General features: G+C 36.4%; 1 protein-coding gene across 1 annotated transcript in view; it reads left to right on the top strand.

Annotated features, from left to right (window-relative positions):
* LOC132121424 (sorting nexin-29-like) overlaps positions 1–18303 on the top strand; it is a 146065-nt gene that overhangs the window by 112591 nt on the left and 15171 nt on the right. Inside the window, exon 19 of the mRNA XM_059530782.1 lies at positions 4872–5012. Within this exon, the coding sequence (XP_059386765.1) occupies positions 4872–5012 (141 nt within the window). The remainder of the gene's footprint in view (positions 1–4871; positions 5013–18303) is intronic.

Genomic DNA, 18303 nt, shown 5'->3' with positions numbered 1-18303 from the left:
CCACTCGTCACAGATATAAAATAAATGAAATGCCATATGAACATACAATAATAAACCTTTGTTTTTATCAAAAGTAAATCATGACACCACAAAAAATATAAAAAGGTGTAACAATTTTTCCAGTTTAATAAAAATAAATGAATACTAATAAAATAAAGTGTCGGAATGTTTGAAAACAGTATACCATCGCTCAGCCTTTTGGAACTTCTTTTTGCCCCCAAACGAAAAATTATAACGAACTTTGTTTGAAGTATATCTGGGCCTTAACAGTGAATTAAACCTGCTTAATACATCTTATTAACCACAAAGAAACCATTTAAAATACATACAGCCACATCTAAACAACCACTCAGAACACCCTAGCAACCACATAGCAATGTGCCACCAATCGGAACACTTTAACAGTGGTCTAAACCACTCAGAACACCCTATCAACTTTAGTCTTGACACAACACTTTAACATTGTGCTAAAACCACTTGGAACACTGCATCATAAACACTCAGCGACCGCATAACAATGTGCTACAACCACTCAGAACACCTTAGCAACTCACACTATCTAGAAATGCCCTCGCAATGGCATGGAATGACGAGAGTTACTTAACTCTACAATCTAGATTGTAATGTTTAAATGTGTCTTATTATGCTCTTTAACAAAGTTTTGATCTTGTTTTGGGGTTGTACTAGAACAGGCTCTCATATGAGGTTGTTTGAAAATCACATTATTTTTCACATATCTTACATTATTACAATTCTTCTCTCCCCAGTCTGGCATGAACGGCTCGAACATTTCCTGTATCAAATGAAGACCCGCATTCTGGAATACTAGATGTGCTGTGATTGGTTAGCTGGGCCAGTGTGTGTTATGATTGACAGCACTCGGCACCTGGTTGGGAAATGTCCTGCCTCTTACCATAGCTGCCAATGCGAGCTTCAGTTCAAATATTGCATCAAAATCAAATCAATTTGAGTGTGATTTAAACCCAGATGATTGTAACCACTCTAAATTAATCTGTCTTGGGAACACTAGCGCGTCTCCGACATAGTGATAACACTCATTGTCTTCTCTAGTGCAGCTCAACCAGGTCTCTTCCCATTCGTCGATCTTTGTGATTTCACAAATCCCAGAAAATATGCGTTGTAGTCCAAACGAGTTGTGACAAGTTATTTCTGTTAAATAAAATATCTACTTTTGAATTAGACTTTGAGCTTTGTAACTTTGCAGATATTTTTTATGCTCAAACAGCAACATTTCAAACAAACTAAAGTTGAAGTGGGGGGGGGGGGTGGCTTTGGGGTTTGGGTTGTTGTTTTATTTGATTTGGCTAATTCCAGAATTTCTTGACATGTTGCCATAAGCTTTCATTTTAATTGAGGTTGGTTTTATTTTTGTCAAGAAAGAGTTGAGAGAGCTGGATTTCCTGAAGCACTTTTTCTTGGTATTAATTTGCAATTATTGAGGGGGAAGTGATTGCTCTTTAGAGGATGATTTGCTGCCATAAATATGTATGTTAATGAAACTGCCTCTATAGGATTATGAAAGCTTTAATACACCATCATTTTGATTTCCTTTAGTTAAGGCTTTGAAACCTCTCTTGTGTGTGTTTGTGTGATTCAGTGTGTCTGTTTATCATTTTGTGTGTCTTAATATGATTGTGGCAGCTTCTTTGAAATATCCCTCTGATTAATGTTTATAGAATTTCAAGGTTTAATCATAAATAAGAATTGAATAAAGCAGTTGCTATCGAGCTAATTTGTAAAGAGAACTTTATAAAGCATCAATATCCTATATTCATGAAATCGCCAAACCAGACTGAACTCAAACCGAGAACAAGCTATTAAAGGTAATGGCTATGAGTGAAACTGTAATGGCCTGCTGCTTGTGACTAAGCCTTATTTGTTATTCTGCTCACTCTCATCTTCAACACTCAAGACCTACCAATGTGATTTTTAGTGTCACTGTGCTTTTTACATATCTGTTCTCCCAGTGCACGATGGGAAAGAGTGGGTACACTTATGGTATTGCTCTGGGTCATGGATCATGAGAAATGTTTTTTCATCAACGTGTTTGTTAGTGTGTATGAATGCTGCAAAATTCAAAACAATTCAAAATTCATAATGTATGATAAATGAACTCTCATTTGTGGTTCATATGAAAAAGTTAAATTAGTTAACATCATGTTAATTGTTTTAGAAGTCACATCTTTGATTTGTGCACTAACGTTAAAAGATTATTTAAAACAAGTTTATACTGTTATTCAACAAGGACAAATTAAATCGATCAAAAGTGATAGTGAAGGCATAACATTAAAATAATTTTGTTTCAAATAAATGCAGTTCTTTTGAACTTTCTATTTATCAAAGAATTCTGAAGAAAATGACTCAGTTTTCACAAAAATATTAAGCAGCACAACGGTTTCAACCTTGAATAGTAGGAAATGTTTTTTGAGAATCAAATCAGCTTATTAGAATGTGACACTGAAGACTGCAGTAATGGCTGCTCACAAAAAAAAATTACATTTGAAATATCATAAAATAGAAAACAGATTGCAATAATATTTTATGATGTTACAGTTTTTTTGCATTTTTGATCAAATAAATGCACCCTTGGTGAGCAAAAGAGACTTGAAAATTAAAAAAAATATTTTCATCAGTCACACTTTAGTTTCGAACCAGTTCTAAATATTAACTACAGTTTTTGTTTTCTACCGGGTGTCTGTTGGATCACAACACTGGAGTATAGAGCATTATGAATTGTTCTTCATCCGCACAGTAGCGGAAATTTTTAACTCTTAAAAGAAATGGCTCAATAAACTATTGCACAGATATATTACCTTCCGAATTTATAACCCCTTGTGTTGTTTCAAGTGCGTCATGCTGCGCACGAGAAGCATATAAACGCTTTGTGTCGCTCTGTATGCAGTATGGAGCCTTTCATGTTTATAATTCTTTTGCGGAATGAAGGATTAATAGCTTTTCTTGTTGTCTTATCCATCATGTGTTGCTGCCTCATTACTGTGCTATACATTTAAAAGAATTGTATTTTAATTGTATAATAGCCTATATTAATGAATATACCGTATTTGAATGAATGTGTTTTGCAACAATACAAATAGCAGTGTGTAACGTTTTACTAGATTTAGCCCTTCAGTTATTCACTTTTATTTGTTCCCCACTAAATGTTTTTTTTCCAACTTAAATGTTTATATTTTATAAAATTATTGTGCACACAGTAGTAACTTCTGCTACTGATTTATCCACTAACATTGTTTATAGTAGTATTTTTCTCATAGATCATTCTTATTTATTTTTTTGTTTTTTGTTTTTCTTTACAATTTAGTTGTTACTGTAATTTGATTACTTTTTTAGTAACGGAGTAATCTAACGCGTTATAATTTTCAAAATAGTAATTAGAGTATAGTTACAAGCCAAAGTCTCTGTACGTTAATGCCGCGTTACATTGCCGACAGAATGCAGTTATAATCTAGAGATTGTAACGAGGATGTAGCACATGCACGGTCAAGTCAAGTGCCAGTGGATTAGAGACCTTATCCCGCGAGACCCGATGCAACAGAGTGCAGCGCGTGGGACAAGACTTAATAGGCGAGTGCAGAGACTCATGTGTGTGTGCGGGATGCAGGCGCAAGTGTATGCAGAGTTTCTATTTAGACTGTATCACGTGTTTGCAACGTTGAGCAATGCAATGCTGAAATTTGCATGCTCACGTTTCCTTTCATTATAACATACAAATTGTAGACATTATGAAATATTAATTATGCACATATTTATTGTGTTATAACAGAGATTTGTGAGATTGAGATTAACTGAGATGTCTTTTAGAGATTATAAATGCAGCACTCTTTGCTTGCATTCTACCAAACCATGCACACAGCAGCCGCTTGGTTTAGTTAAAAAATAACAGTGTTCTGTGAATGTTGATGCTTTAATAACAAATATTTATCGGGAGCATGTATGCTGGGATTTCATAAATTTCATAGAGAAAAAAGTAATGTAACTTGTAATGTAACTAATTACTTTTGAAATAAAGTAATCAGAACAGGAATGTGATTACTTTTAAAAGGAGTAATCAGTATTTGATTACATTTTCAGAGTAACTTGCCCAACGCTGTTTATAAGTACTAATAATCAGCCTGTGTGCTATTAATATGCCTGCTAATAAGCAACTAGTTAATAGTGAGAATTGGTCCCTAAACTAAAGTGTTACCCTTTCGTCACTGTTACTATGGGTACTGGCTGCAAGCTGTTGCATAAACAATAGAAGAATTACAATGGAAACTTGCAATAGCCCGTAGAATGCAGTTTTAGTCTTTAAAGCCATTGCAGTTATTTTGGTGTCTAGTTTGCATGCATGATTTTTTTAGGTTATTGCACTGACGCTGTAATGCCAGTGGCTTTAGATCAGCTTGAGTTTGACACTGTCAGCCTGGCCTCGCAGGTGCTAACATGCTGTTAGAGTCTAACCTCTCATGAGATCCTGTTACTAAAGCCAGACATGCACACTCTCTGCCTTGCGTCCCCGGTGGATTCACTGCTGTCTGTTCAAGAGACTTAAGCATGCGCTTTGCTGTGATCAGAGGTCTTGGTTGGGTAATTCGAGCCAGGCTCCTCTGTCCTGCTCTGAAGGAGGAAGCGAAGTGTGAAAATAGCATCCCTCTTCTCCTATCTCTCTCCTCTTCCTTGTGTTGTTGTCCCTGCACTGCACTTCTAGATATAGTCCCTTATGTCTATCTGGCTATGGCACCATGGGAAACCTGATGCAGATGCAAATAATAACGAGACCAACAACAGCAAAATGACACATCAGATACTCATCACTGTAACCCGTGACATTTTCTGCATTTTTTTTTCAGGTGTACATTAGAATCTTGGACAACGAGTGGAATGTGTACCGGCGCTATGCTGAGTTTAGGGCACTGCACAATTACCTGCGGCCGCAATTCCCACAAGTCGACACATTCAATTTCCCACCTAAAAAAGCCATCGGCAACAAGGTATGTACTGCGGGTTTTCTCTATAATGGCAGGTTCTCAGGTTTTTCCTTGTCCTTCTATTGTTTGGCTCACCTGAAAATACAGGATTAGTAGGCAGGTTAGTAGGTAGGTTAGTAGTAATTAGGAGTGAAAAGGGGTTGAAATTCAATAGAAATTTCTATAATTGCTATAAGTGACACACTTTGAATATTAACTTGACATAGCCTTGTGTAAAAGTTGAAATCCAGATTCACATTTTGAATCCATTTCTTAAATTTAGAATTTGGCATAACTCTGTACTGCAAAGAAAATTGCGTCCAGAACAGCATAGCAAGGTGAATCTACAAACTTTTACTCTGACGTAAATGTGTTTTCAAGCGATTCACAGTTTTGGGAAACAATGTATCATGCACTCGAAAGTTGATTGTTGATTCTGTGCACAGCTGGCAGAAAACAATGGCAATGGCAAAGTTTGTAGGCCGCAACATTTAAACTTTTTAAATGACATTAATCCAAAAATATGAGATGAAAACATGTCAGCAGAGCACAAAAGGCAAAATAAAGAGAATGCTACAGAAAAGAGAACCAGAGCCACCCAAAAACAAAAACTTTCCATCAGTGCCACTGTAACAGCATGCATGACATCACTGTTAGTGGCTGGGCCCCCATCTCAGCCCTCACAGTTTTTGTGAAGGTAGTTTTGCAACAAAAAGTGTCGCAAAACTGCAATGCTGTAATCTGCTGTCTTTGGCTACTTCTTCAGCACTTCCTGGACTGATCGTTCTCTGTTCTCTGACTGACTGGTCTGAACCACACAACAAGATCTCACAGTACCGGGGCAGAAATAAACTTTTTTATTAAGGGGCAGTATTTACCCCTGAAATTGAAATGGCATTTTTTTACCTTTAAGGAAATTGCCTTATTAAATGTGTAGTCTTCTATGACAAATATTTACATTTAAGCAATTATTTTAATCAATCAGAATGCTACAGAAGAGAGTCCAATACAATTTTATCATCATCAACAAAATCTATCCTTAACTGCAAAGGTGGAAAAAGCAGCATTTATGTTGAATTAATTGACATGCAGAAATCGTGCAAAGAACATTCCCCATCACTAAAATAGTCCATGACCTCAATCTATGATAGCAGCCCTCTAGGGACACTTTGGAATTTGAATCGCCATTGGCTAGTAAATTTTTTAGTTTACTCACCACAGACTGATATGCCATATGCGTGTGTGTTTTATATATATATATATATATATATATATATATATATATATATATATATATATATATATATATATATATATACTATATATTAGTGCTGGGCAACGATAAATTTTTTGAAAATTGCGATTAATCACATTATTGTTTGCGATGAATTGCAATTAAATGCATTGTTATGTACAAAACTAATAATGCATTCAAAAGTAATGTTTTGTGCACTTTTTTTCATTTAAAAGTATGCCTACTGCTATATGAACAAAAGTGTATTAACATTTGGTTTGCAAACACTTTAAATAAATAAGGTGCTTTTTTACAGCAGTGTTCCTTTTACATAGTAGCAGTTAAAATATTTAGGACATTAATGTTTTTATAGAAAATTTTTTATAGTTTGTTATAGAAAAACAAGTTATGCAAGTTTTTTTGGCAGGCTAAAGAATTCCAAGGGAACTCCGTTATTTTGACAGGAAAACAACAAAGTATATCGTTACATGTAGCGTGTCAATTCTACATGGTATGCAAGACTCTCTCGCTTGCTCTCTCTTTGCATGTGTGTGAGACAAAGTGACGGTGAGTCATGCGCAGTTACACTAGAGTTTACGCTACGTCAAACATAGGTGTGATGGGCATCCATTCAGATGAACTGAAAAATATTACAGATTGCTTGACAGAGAGAGACTCTGAAGCGCTTAGTCTGTTCGACAAGTAAAAATATATCTACGCTAAACTCCAACTCACACACTGGCGAGTAAAATCCGAGAATTTAGCTAATTAGGCTAATATTACACATCATTTAGTCACCAAGAGTGAAGATTTAGTTGCATATGCAAGTGATTTACTCGCAATGTAGAGGGTTGAATTGGTAATACTCAGTGCTGTCAAAAACGTGTAAAAAGAAATCTATTGCAATATAAGCAGATCTAAGTGTGATGTAAACACAGTTGACACTTGTCATTCGTTTTCAGCTTTCATTTTAATAATAAAAAAAAAATGCAGTTATAGATTTAGTTTAACTGGGTAGGGTTATTTTTAGCTCCCTTTTCTGGAAATCTTGAAACATGGATAATTTTAGTGTTTCTGTTTTTGTCGTGCCAAGCAACCATTTTTTGACCCTGTAATATATTGATATATAGAGCTTGGGTGGCCAACTTCAGTTCTATCACCACTGATTTTGCCACTTTGGAGGTGTTGACACTTTTTCCCAGTTTATCTACAAGGCTGCTGTGCAGTGAATATAAGGGGAAGATTGCTGTGTCATATGTTCCTGCCCTCTGCCCCAGTGCTCATCAGCATCATCTGCGGGGCAGCACTGTATGCACTAATGTGGAGAGTCCACTCTGACAGCACTCTGATCCCCCACCTGTCTTTTCATTTTTCTTCCTTTTTTTCCCCTGTTCACCCAGGGGCAGATAATTGGCTTGTGGCAACGCTTCCTCTCGCTGCCTGTGATTTTTGAGAGTGTGCCAGGCAGAGCCACTGGCCCCTTCAAAGGTAGACTTTTTAGAGCGTGAAAGACAGACTGATTTACCAGGACCCAAACAGGGACCGCCAGCCTGCGTCCCACCTCAAGGACGGCCAATCAAAAGAGTCCATCAACCCCAGGGCTAGCGTGAAGATAGCATGCTTTGTACCTGCTCTAAGCACATTAGTTTTGCTCTACCAGCATTCGTTTGTTGCTCTGGACTTCAAAAAGAGTTATTTTTAACCCTGCGCCACATTTTGCCATCTTGCTTTTAACGTATCACCAAGGAGTGAAAACAACTGAGCAGTTATCAATTAGGGGATGTGTCCTCGAGTAACTCGCTCAGTGATAAGTTCCTGCCCTCTCAGGGAAGCAGGTTTCGTCTTTGTGCTGTGCTGCACACATATACATGACAGAAGGAGCCTCTCTGTTCTTGTTTTTTTCAGAGCCGAGAGCTGCTAACTGCCTTGTGCTGAAGTTTTAGCTGAAACTTTGACATGCAAATTAAACTGGAGAGTGGAAACCTTCAGGGCTCAGTTAGAACAAGAATTCAGGGAGAAAAAGGGTGCGTTGAGAGCAGGCGAAGTCGAAATGACTGCAACTGTGGAGGGTTTTGATGGCGACAGGCCTTTGTTGGTAATCATCGGCCAGTTGTGATTAGCTGTCATGTAATTGTTGATTCTGTTATTATTTTGTGGGAGCTCGGTGGCAGTTTGTTAAAAAGGGGCTGCGTTCTTTTTCCATGCTATAAAGGCCATTTCAAACATATACAAATATGATATCTGATCTTTCACAGACCTGAGCTTTGAGCAGTACTCTAAAACAGGGCCTGTAGAATAATTTTTCCTGGATCCACTTAATCAAAGGTTAGCAGGGTACTTCAGATTTATTAAAGGGATTTCACTTTCTCGTGAACGTGCATAAGACAGTTAGCGGAAGCTAGACATTACAGTTTATAAAGTTTTAAATATGGGTATTTTTCCTACACAAACAAATCAGTTCACTTCAAAAGGTCTTTATTAGGAGCCGTATGGAGCACTTTTTTATGATGGATGCACTTTATTTTGCTTCAAAATCTCAACCCCCATTCGCTGCCATTATAAAGCTTAGAGCCAGGACATTTTTTTAGTGTAACTTTGATTGAATTTGTCTAAAAGAAAAAAGTCATTTACACCTAGGATGGCTTGAGGGAGTAAATCATGGGTTAATTAACATTTTGTGGGTGAACTATTCCTTTTATTAATTGGTTCCTCATTATCAGAAATACAGAGCTCTGCACGTGCCATGCATACAAAAATATATCTATCGTTCCCACAAATTAGAAATTAGTTCTTTCTTGGGTAAGTCGTTTTCATGTGCTAAATCATTCTGTTGTTTCTGGTTTATTTAGTTAACATGGACACAATTTACTGAATTGGGGGAATGAATTCTTAACCCTCTGGGCTTCTTCGCCCGAAAACGGGCGAAAACTTGAACGTTTTGAAATGTTTAATTTTTTTGCTTCATCGGATGGGGATGAAACTTGGTGACTTTTGTTGTATTACCTATATGAACACACAAAAAAATCAAGGAGATGATTCTGATATGTTAAAGGGTCGTAAAAAAAAAAGTCACACTTAGCTTCCTCCCGCCCGAAAACGGGCGACATAGGAAATGAATGGGAAATACGAAAAAATAGGAAAACTCAGAGAAACTTTTGGTGGTACAAGCTACAGATCAGCAACTGTGCTGAAAAAAAGTGTACAGCAATGAAGGGGTGACACTCTAGAACATCAAGAGTGCAAAGAAGACCCCCCCACACACACACACACACACACCCACGCACACAAACACACACACACATACACAGATAAACTGGCGACTGCAACAGCAAATTTGTAGAATATTCCACATAAAATCAATAAATGAAACAAAAAACTTGCTCAAATGCACACACACACACAGAGAGAGAGAGAGAGAGAGAGAGAGAGAGAGAGAGAGAGAGAGAGAGAGAGAAAGAGAGAGACTGGTAAGACTGCAACAGCAAATTTCGAGAATATGCAAAAATAAATAAATAAAAAATACAAAAAGAGACTCTCGCTCAAATGCAACACACACACACACACACACACACACACACACACACACACACACACACACACTCACTCACACACACACACACACACACACACATTGTGTTCCCTTTCTAACCAAATGCTATAGTTTGATTGTAATCATAATGCAAAACCTGATACTTATCTAAACATTTTTGTTAAGAAAATAAAGTAATCATCTTTTAGAATATCTAAATGTATATCTAAATAAAAAAAAACGAATAAGATAGAGAAATCATGTCTAAAACAACAAAAGGAATCAACAAGCCTTTCTATATAGGATATATAGGAAGCTATAGGCAGCCTACAGGCTGGTACAGGACATTACACAAAAGTGGCTATTTTTTAAAGCCACTAGATGAAGTTCTTCTCCTGGAACATTTTTTTTTTAGGCTGGCACTCTATTTTGATGTGAAATGCTGCATTTATTGAATTTTTTTTTTTAATAAATATAAAATAAAAAATGATATATTAATTCTAATGGAAAAAATAGCTCATAAAAATTATATAATTAATTCAAAGTATCATAAAAAATTCTAAAAATTCTAAATAATAATCAGAAAACATTATAGAACAAAAATATATTTGATTGGTTATCCTGGGAAAAAGTAAAGTACAATTTTAAGGCTTCGCCCGTTTTCGGGCGGGAGGAAGCTAAGTGTGACCCATTTACGAAGAAGCCCAGAGGGTTAATTAGTGAACACAATTGAACTAAAACGAGAGAACGAATTAAGAAGTGGGAATGAATTCTTAATTTGTGGCCACACTAAATATATTTTTGTCTGCATGTCACAGACAGGCCTCTGTACACATAAGATGAAATAGGTGAATGGATATTCAGACAGCTTCAGAGTATGCTTATTTTTATTCTAATATCTTAAATGCGTGTTTGTGCTAAGTAAAATTCTTAATTTTATGTAATAAAAATAAAATATTCACAAACATCTTCAATAATTGTTTAAAAAAACTCATTTAAAAAAGTAAATGTTTTTTTTTCATATATTAAAATGAATTTTTTTTTAATATATACATTTTTTATACATTATTTTGATGCAACCTTGCTGAATAAAAGTATTAATTTCATTAATCAAAGATAAAAGTTTTACAAAAATATTCTATTTCAAATAAATGCTGTTCGTTTTGTGATTAAGTATAATGGTTTCCAAAAAAGATCTCTGCCACTAGTTACAATGAGAAGAGTAATGATAAGGAAATGCAAATAATGCCTCTGTTGAGAAAACTTATGCCCCTTTGAAAGTGTGTGCTGCTTGTTATCTGTACTTGCTGGATGAACAAGCCTTGTGTAATCTTCATCTGTGAGTCTCTTATTGCTAGTCTCATCATTCATCTTGAGACAGCAGCTTGTGCAATTACCCATCCAGACCTTTCATGTGCCTCGTTCAAACCAGTGCAACACTAATCCTGCTCTTGCGTCTCTGACATTTGGTCTAAAGAAACTGTTGCTTTGTTTTCCACCACTTAGTGAATCAAATAGATGTGATACTTTGGTGATTGCACAGAAATTCCAACCATGCAATGTTAAATAATTTTTGGCCCTTTTGTTCATTCACCAGGTATAAAAGTCTGACACTTTAGGAAAAATTTTAATGTAAAAGATTCCTCATAGCTTCCATACATTGTGTTAGTGTGTGTAATATCCTTCAGTCTCTGAGACTGTAACATTATTTCATTCCTTCCGGATTGTCGTGAAGCTCTCTGAGTTTTGGAATGGAATATGAATTTGGTGTCTTGTTGTGTCCATTGCTCCATCTGCAGTTGCTGATCAGCCATACTGACAGCTCCTAAACAGCTGATCTGTCAGAGGCTTGCCGGGCAAACACGCTAAACGCTCCTCAGCCTACCTGTCAGATGTGCCCTGAATACATAGCAGAGCCGCGCTGAACCCAGCTAACCACAGGAAGAATGATGACATCAAAGAGAGGCGACTGTCAGCACTCCAGTCAAACTGTCAACTCATAAGCTCCTCAGCTGTTTGGATTTCTTTTTTTTTTTTTTTTTTACATTTTTATGGCTGAGTTTTTTTTAGTTTTTTTTTTTTATCAGGATCACATTTATAGGCTCCATTTTGAATCTGCATTTTCTTGTTCATGCTTCAGGACTTTAAAGGGGAGTAAATCTTAAGGGAGCAATTGAGAGATCATGGAAAGTAGCCAGTGTTATCCTGTTAAAAACTCTTGGGATGAGTAGTTGTCTTCTCACTGACACAGGTAGAGTTTCTTAAATAGATTTAGGTCAAACTCTCAGTGCTCTGAAATGGTCAATTGGTTCAGGGCTGGAGTAACATTTTGCTCAGTTGTCCACTTTTGCTGACCTTATAAACTTAAACCATAGATTTTTGGGGGGATGTTTTAATCTCCCCCCACCCTTTTTTAATTTACCAATGGAAATGTCATTAAAAGATAATTTTTTTTAGCTAGCTGTTGTTATAGTTGTATAATTTGCTGTTATTGTGGATGCAGCCAAATTTATATATATATATAGTGAGTGTGTGTGTGTGTGTGTGTGTGTGTGTGTGTGTGTGTCACAGTGTTGAATGAAGGATCCAAAAGCAGAGATGACCGGAATAACAGTATTTAAAGAAATAATAAATAACAAAGGCAGTCCGTCATTAAAGCACACCAAACTGGTAAATGGAACTTGAAAGGAAAGACTCCTGTCTTGTTGAATAACAGACGAGGACTCCCTTGAAGCAGACTGGAAGCTCAGGAGTAGACAACTCAGTCAGGGTGGGAGAACCGCAGAGGTTTATATACAGCAGCAACACAGCAAATACTTTGGGCTAGACTGTTCCAGTCAAACAAGACAAGAATTCGGTGAGTACTTGTCAATACAGACAGGATGAAACTGCTGACGAAACACATGACATGTAACAATAATCCGAAAAAGAATCTACCAGAGCAAACACCAGATAAAGGGTGAACACTTAGGGCAAAGTAGAAACAGGTGTCAAAGCAAATCAGCGCAAGCGCTGATTGCAATGACAAACAGGTGCATGAAGAGAGAGAGGTCAGCAGAACAGAGAAAGAGAAAGTGTAATATGGTAATGAGCTAATAAGGTGTATGTGCGTGCGCGTGTGTGTGTGTGTGTGTGTGTGTGTGTGTGTGTGTGGGTGTGGGTGTGTGTGCAGGTAAATGAGTGAGAGAGAGAAAAAGGAAGAAACCTGACTCATGACTATATATATATATATATATATATATATATATATATATATACACAATTTACAAATTTTTGAAGAAAATATTATTTTAATTGATATTAAATTAATGTAATACATAATTATTAATAATAACATGGTAATTATTATGAAATATGATACTGCAAAATGACTTATTATTATTATAATTTTTTTATTTGTTTGTAAATTATATCAAATTAATTTAATAACAATAAATATGTCAGAGAGAGTTTGACTTCTAACCCTTAGGTTGTAGGTTCGAGTCTCGGGCCGGCAATACCACAACTGAGGTGCCCTTGAGCAAGGCACTGAACCCCCAACTGCTCCCCAAGCGCTGCAGCATAAATGGCTGCCCACTGCTCCGGGTGTGTGTTCACTGCTGTGTGTGTGTTCACTGCTCTGTGTGTGTGCACTTTGGATGCGTTAAACGCAGAGAACGAATTCTGAGTATGGGTCACCATACTTGGCTGTATGTCACTCACTCACTTTTTCACTTTATGATGGATTTTTCAAGACTAATATGCTTTTCTTGTAAAATGTTTAGAGATACAATAATATAAACTGTTGTGCTTGTTGTTCTTTGTCTTCATCTTCGTTTTTGTATTTTTGTTCATCTTTCTTTTTGTAATTGCCTCCTTTGTTTTTTTTTCATTTGTTAAGTTAAACAAATATAAAATTCTGTTTAATTAACATGTTTTTAATATGTTAGTAATAGAATAATATAAGCTTTCTCTATGCCCCTCACTAGAGTTTAGTATTCTTGTATAAGTCTTTGCATCTCTTTTGGTTCCAGATCGCTCATTTTCACTCACCTGAGTGTTCGTCTAAGTGACTGTGTTGTTTCATGTGTGTGTGTGTGTGCTTTTGCGGTAGGTTTATTTCATCCACTCATAGGTTGAGAGGCTGATGGAGGGATTTAGTGAGTCTGTCTGAGGTCTATTGCGGTCTGGGGATTGGCTGTTTATAGGATGTGAGAACAGAGATAATGTGCATGTGCTCCCCAGGCACCGTTCTCACTGTCCCTGCTCTCAGCTGATAGCCTCACAGCAAAACAGGACAATGCCGGTGTGTAATACCTGCTCGCTTTACCCACATATGCAGACAGATAAGTATAGCGATGTATCACTATTTCCTGGGTGTTTTGTAGTAAAGGCATATATTGATGTTTGGAGCATAATATACTTCCTTGTCATACGTTTAACCCAGCTGTGTGTATTAAGAACACGGCCCTATAGACTGTGTAATTGAACCATTTATTTATTCTGCTATTATGACTCATTTTCATTTAAAAACTCCTTGTCAGAAAGTGGCGGAGGTGATTTCTGCAACAACAATAGTAGTTATTAAGCTGATGCTTTAATCTAAAGGTACATTTATTACAGTAAACTTGACACAGGGCCAATATCTAAGTGTTTTGCTCAAGGGCATAATGGCGTTAGTTTATTGATTGCCGCTTATGGTATTCAAATCTACAATCTTTAACTTCACTGCCTAAATATGTTACCATTGCACCATACCACCACAAACTTACAAACAAGGGGTTTGCAATTAATCAGTCCAGAAACTGATGTAAAAATGTTTATATACGGACACATGTACAAGAAAAAAATGAGAGAACCATCTTTATTTGCAAGTGTGAATAAATGAGAACTTAGTTTGCAAAATGACTAAATGTCATTGTAACTTGTTGAACTGACTGAATGAATGAAAAAAAAATGGAGACCACATAAGACATGCACAATAATACTCCAAAATGACTACAGAATTAGTCATTTTCCTATTATGCATGCATTATGTCAGTGTCTCAGTACATAACAGTGTAATAATTTTTTCTTCAAGAATCGATCAAAAGTGAAAGGATCATCATCATACTAATATGCATCACTTTCATCATACTAATGTGCACCAAATCAGAATATTAGTATGATTTCTAAAGGATCATGTGACACTGAGACTGGAGTATCTATTTAATATTATAATAATATTTCTCAATATTACTGTTTTATTGTATGTTTGATCACATAGATGCAGCCTTGTTGGACATAGATGGCTTCTGTGCCCCCCCCCCCCCCCCCAAAAACCTATTCAATTCATCCTGTTGTTGCGGTTATGAATGTAAATAATTAGTTTGAATGCATTATTCAAATGTGGAGTAATAAATGACTAGAGACGTAGAAAAGATTAATAGCTTGGAAAGAGTGCTTGTCTTAGTTTATTTAAAATACATTTTCCATGTATGCAGAAATAAAAAGTAGCTATACACTAGTGAACATGTAAACCTCTTTTCAGATTAAAGGTTTAATGAGAATATGGACTTTAATCTGAAAAATGTATGTAAATGTGGTCTAGGAATGAATCTAACACTGGTTATTAATATTAATCTGATTAGAATAATGAGTTCTATAAAAGGGCAAAGCTGGGGACCTTGCTAACGTCACATTAAAAATGAATAACCTTTGTCTAGATTATCTGTGCACTCACATTTTACTCATATTGTTCATCACATCTCTTGTCTCCAGGGGGAACAATTACAGACCTTTGACCATCCCTGTGACCCACATTTAAAATGATTAAAATTAGCAAATGTTCAAGGTTTTTCTTCTTCTTTTTTTACGCTTTGGTACATACAGTGTGATCTTCACTGCAGCTGGGTTGCACAGATGTAGAGAGAGATGATACTGTACTAAATAGCCACAGGCCAGAAAGAGAGCACAGATTCAGAGGTAGTTTAAGGGAATACTTAGATGTTGTACAGCCTGTGTCCGAATATACTTTCTTCCCTATTACACAGGATGCAAAAAAAGTATGTCAAATGGTCTGGATGGCATAACACTTCTGTATTAAATGTATAATGTAAACCCTGTGGTGTAATATACATATATATATATATATATATATATATATATATATATATATATATATATATATTTATATATATAGACGGTTTCAACGGCAACAACATAAACATAAACGTTACTGCGCATGCGCGCTTTTGTGGACCTAACTTAACTTCCGGTAGACTTCCAAATAGAATCAATAACAACAGCCAAGTCCCTCTAGAGTAGATATTTTTTGATAACAAACAAAATATGTCTGCTGCGTGGATCAGGCGGACTTAATGAAAATGCAAATTCATTCTTTGCCAGCAGGAGATGTTTTAAAGCATAGACATAAAGCGCGAGAAATAGAGGTTTCCCCAGTAACAGTTGTAAACAAAGCAGAGCTCGTACGCTCACACGCTGCTTTATCAGGCATATAACATGCAAGTCTTCCTTCAGAAATAAAGCGATATAAAAACACCTGTGCCTCGTTTTGATATTTAAACATATAAATGTAAGGAATTATTATTATTAAACGTGCAGTACATAATGTTACTCATGTTTATTCAATGAAGCCTTTTTGAAAATCGATCAGTTTTAAAATTGTGATGAGTCTCCAAAAATAAATAAATGTATGGGAAACACATCCCGCAGCACAACCACCTGAGCCCAACTTCAGTCTACTCATCACCTTGACTTTAACTGCGTTTGTAGAAGGCACTGCAGCCAGACTGATATACACAACACAGAAGTTAACTTAGGTCCAGGCGCGTGCACACGATGAAACCGTCTATATATATATATATATATATATATATATATATATATATATTAGGGCTGCACGATATTGGGAAAAAATTACATTGCGATATTTTATTTTTCTGCGATATATATTGCGATATGAAATCTAATCTAATTTTTTCTTACAAATAAAAATGGGGTGAGCAGATTTACATTCTCATTTTAAATTATTTAAACATCGACACCATCGTGTCAATTGATTAATATGCGTGAGGGAGAGAGAGCAAGACAGCGCTCGTGTTGTTTGAAGCGCGCTTTCTCTCGCTCCCTCTCCCTCTGTCTCTCTCTCTCTCTGTCTCTCTCTCTCTTTCTCTCTTTCTCTCGCTCTCTCTCTCTCTCTGGCGCTCTCTCTCGCACTCTCTCTCTCTGTCTCGCTCTTTCTATCTCTCGCGCTCTCTCTCTCTGTCTCGCGCGCTCTCTCTTTCGCGCTCTTTCTCTCGCGCTCTCCTGCGATGTGACTATCATGGATTCATACATCGCGATATCGATGCTTAAACGACACATCGTGCAGCCCTAATATATATACACATTTCTTTTGAGTAGAGCTGTTGATTTAACATGTTAATTTGGTATGATTATGGAAAAATCCACAACACTTTTGAGTGGAGGTTGAGACTTCCTCTTCTGACCCACCTTCTGCTGTGTGCTGAATTATTCACTGAAATTCTGCAGGTTCTTGTGCATTTACTTGTGCATTGACCCATTTGTTCTCATCATTGGCCTTTCCCAACACGTGGTTTGATGCATTAGTATCCATATTTTCTTGAGTGCAAGAGTCTAGAAGATTCTTTATGGTTCATAACATGTGGTCATTGTGGGACCGGCTACCTGCATCATACATTATTGATTTCCCCCCATTTGGCTTAAAAAAGGGTTGAGGGATGTGCAAAAATAGAAGACAGTCTGTTGTCTCTTTTGACTTCTTGGGCGCAGCTTTAATTGAACTCCACATTATCTTTGCATTAAAGATGACAGCCCCAGGAGGATCTGCCCTGTTCTCATTAATGCAGTGTTTGCCATTTCTGCTTTCACTAGTCAAAGTGAATAAATTATGACTCCTGTATTTTGTATGCATATGCAACACGGCTGATGCGTGTGCCAGTTGTTTCTTGATCCAAACATGTGCAGAGAACACACAGGAAACATGTGATCTCTCATAACTTGCTTGGTTCTAATGAAAACTTTCTTAATGAAAAGGTGTCAGAGTGTGATACTGCATTTGTGAAGTACCTTATCCATATCCTTAGATATGGTACCTTAGACCATATCCTAAACAAACCTGATAGGACAGATAAAAAAAATAAAAAATAGAGCAGTAGACAAATTGCTTGTCGTTGCATTAATAATGTGTAAATGATTGTGCCATTCAGAATTGCATTGAAAATGTCTTGTGAATTCCAGTTCAATTCTTAATTTGAATAGAATTTAAAATGAGGTAACACACAAAATGCATTTAAATGTGAATTTAAGAAAGTCGAATTTAAATTCATTTGTAAATTTGTACAAAATGTGAATATTGGCTTCACAAAGCCTTGTTTGAAGGCTTAAAGTCTGTAGCTTTATAGGTCTTTATAGGTCTATAGGAAAGAGTGAATGATAGAGACAATCGCAGTTTACATGATACTCAGGATTTTCTCCATCATCGCATCTTCCCACCTTATGTATTTTGTACCGAGCTGAATCAAATAAAATTTGTTCATAACTAAAAAAGG

The sequence above is a fragment of the Carassius carassius genome, chromosome 39 (assembly GCF_963082965.1).
Source record: "Carassius carassius chromosome 39, fCarCar2.1, whole genome shotgun sequence".
NCBI classification, from domain to species: domain Eukaryota; kingdom Metazoa; phylum Chordata; class Actinopteri; order Cypriniformes; family Cyprinidae; genus Carassius; species Carassius carassius.
Note: the sequence above shows the minus strand (reverse complement) of the source record. Positions and strands in the feature narration are given on the sequence as shown.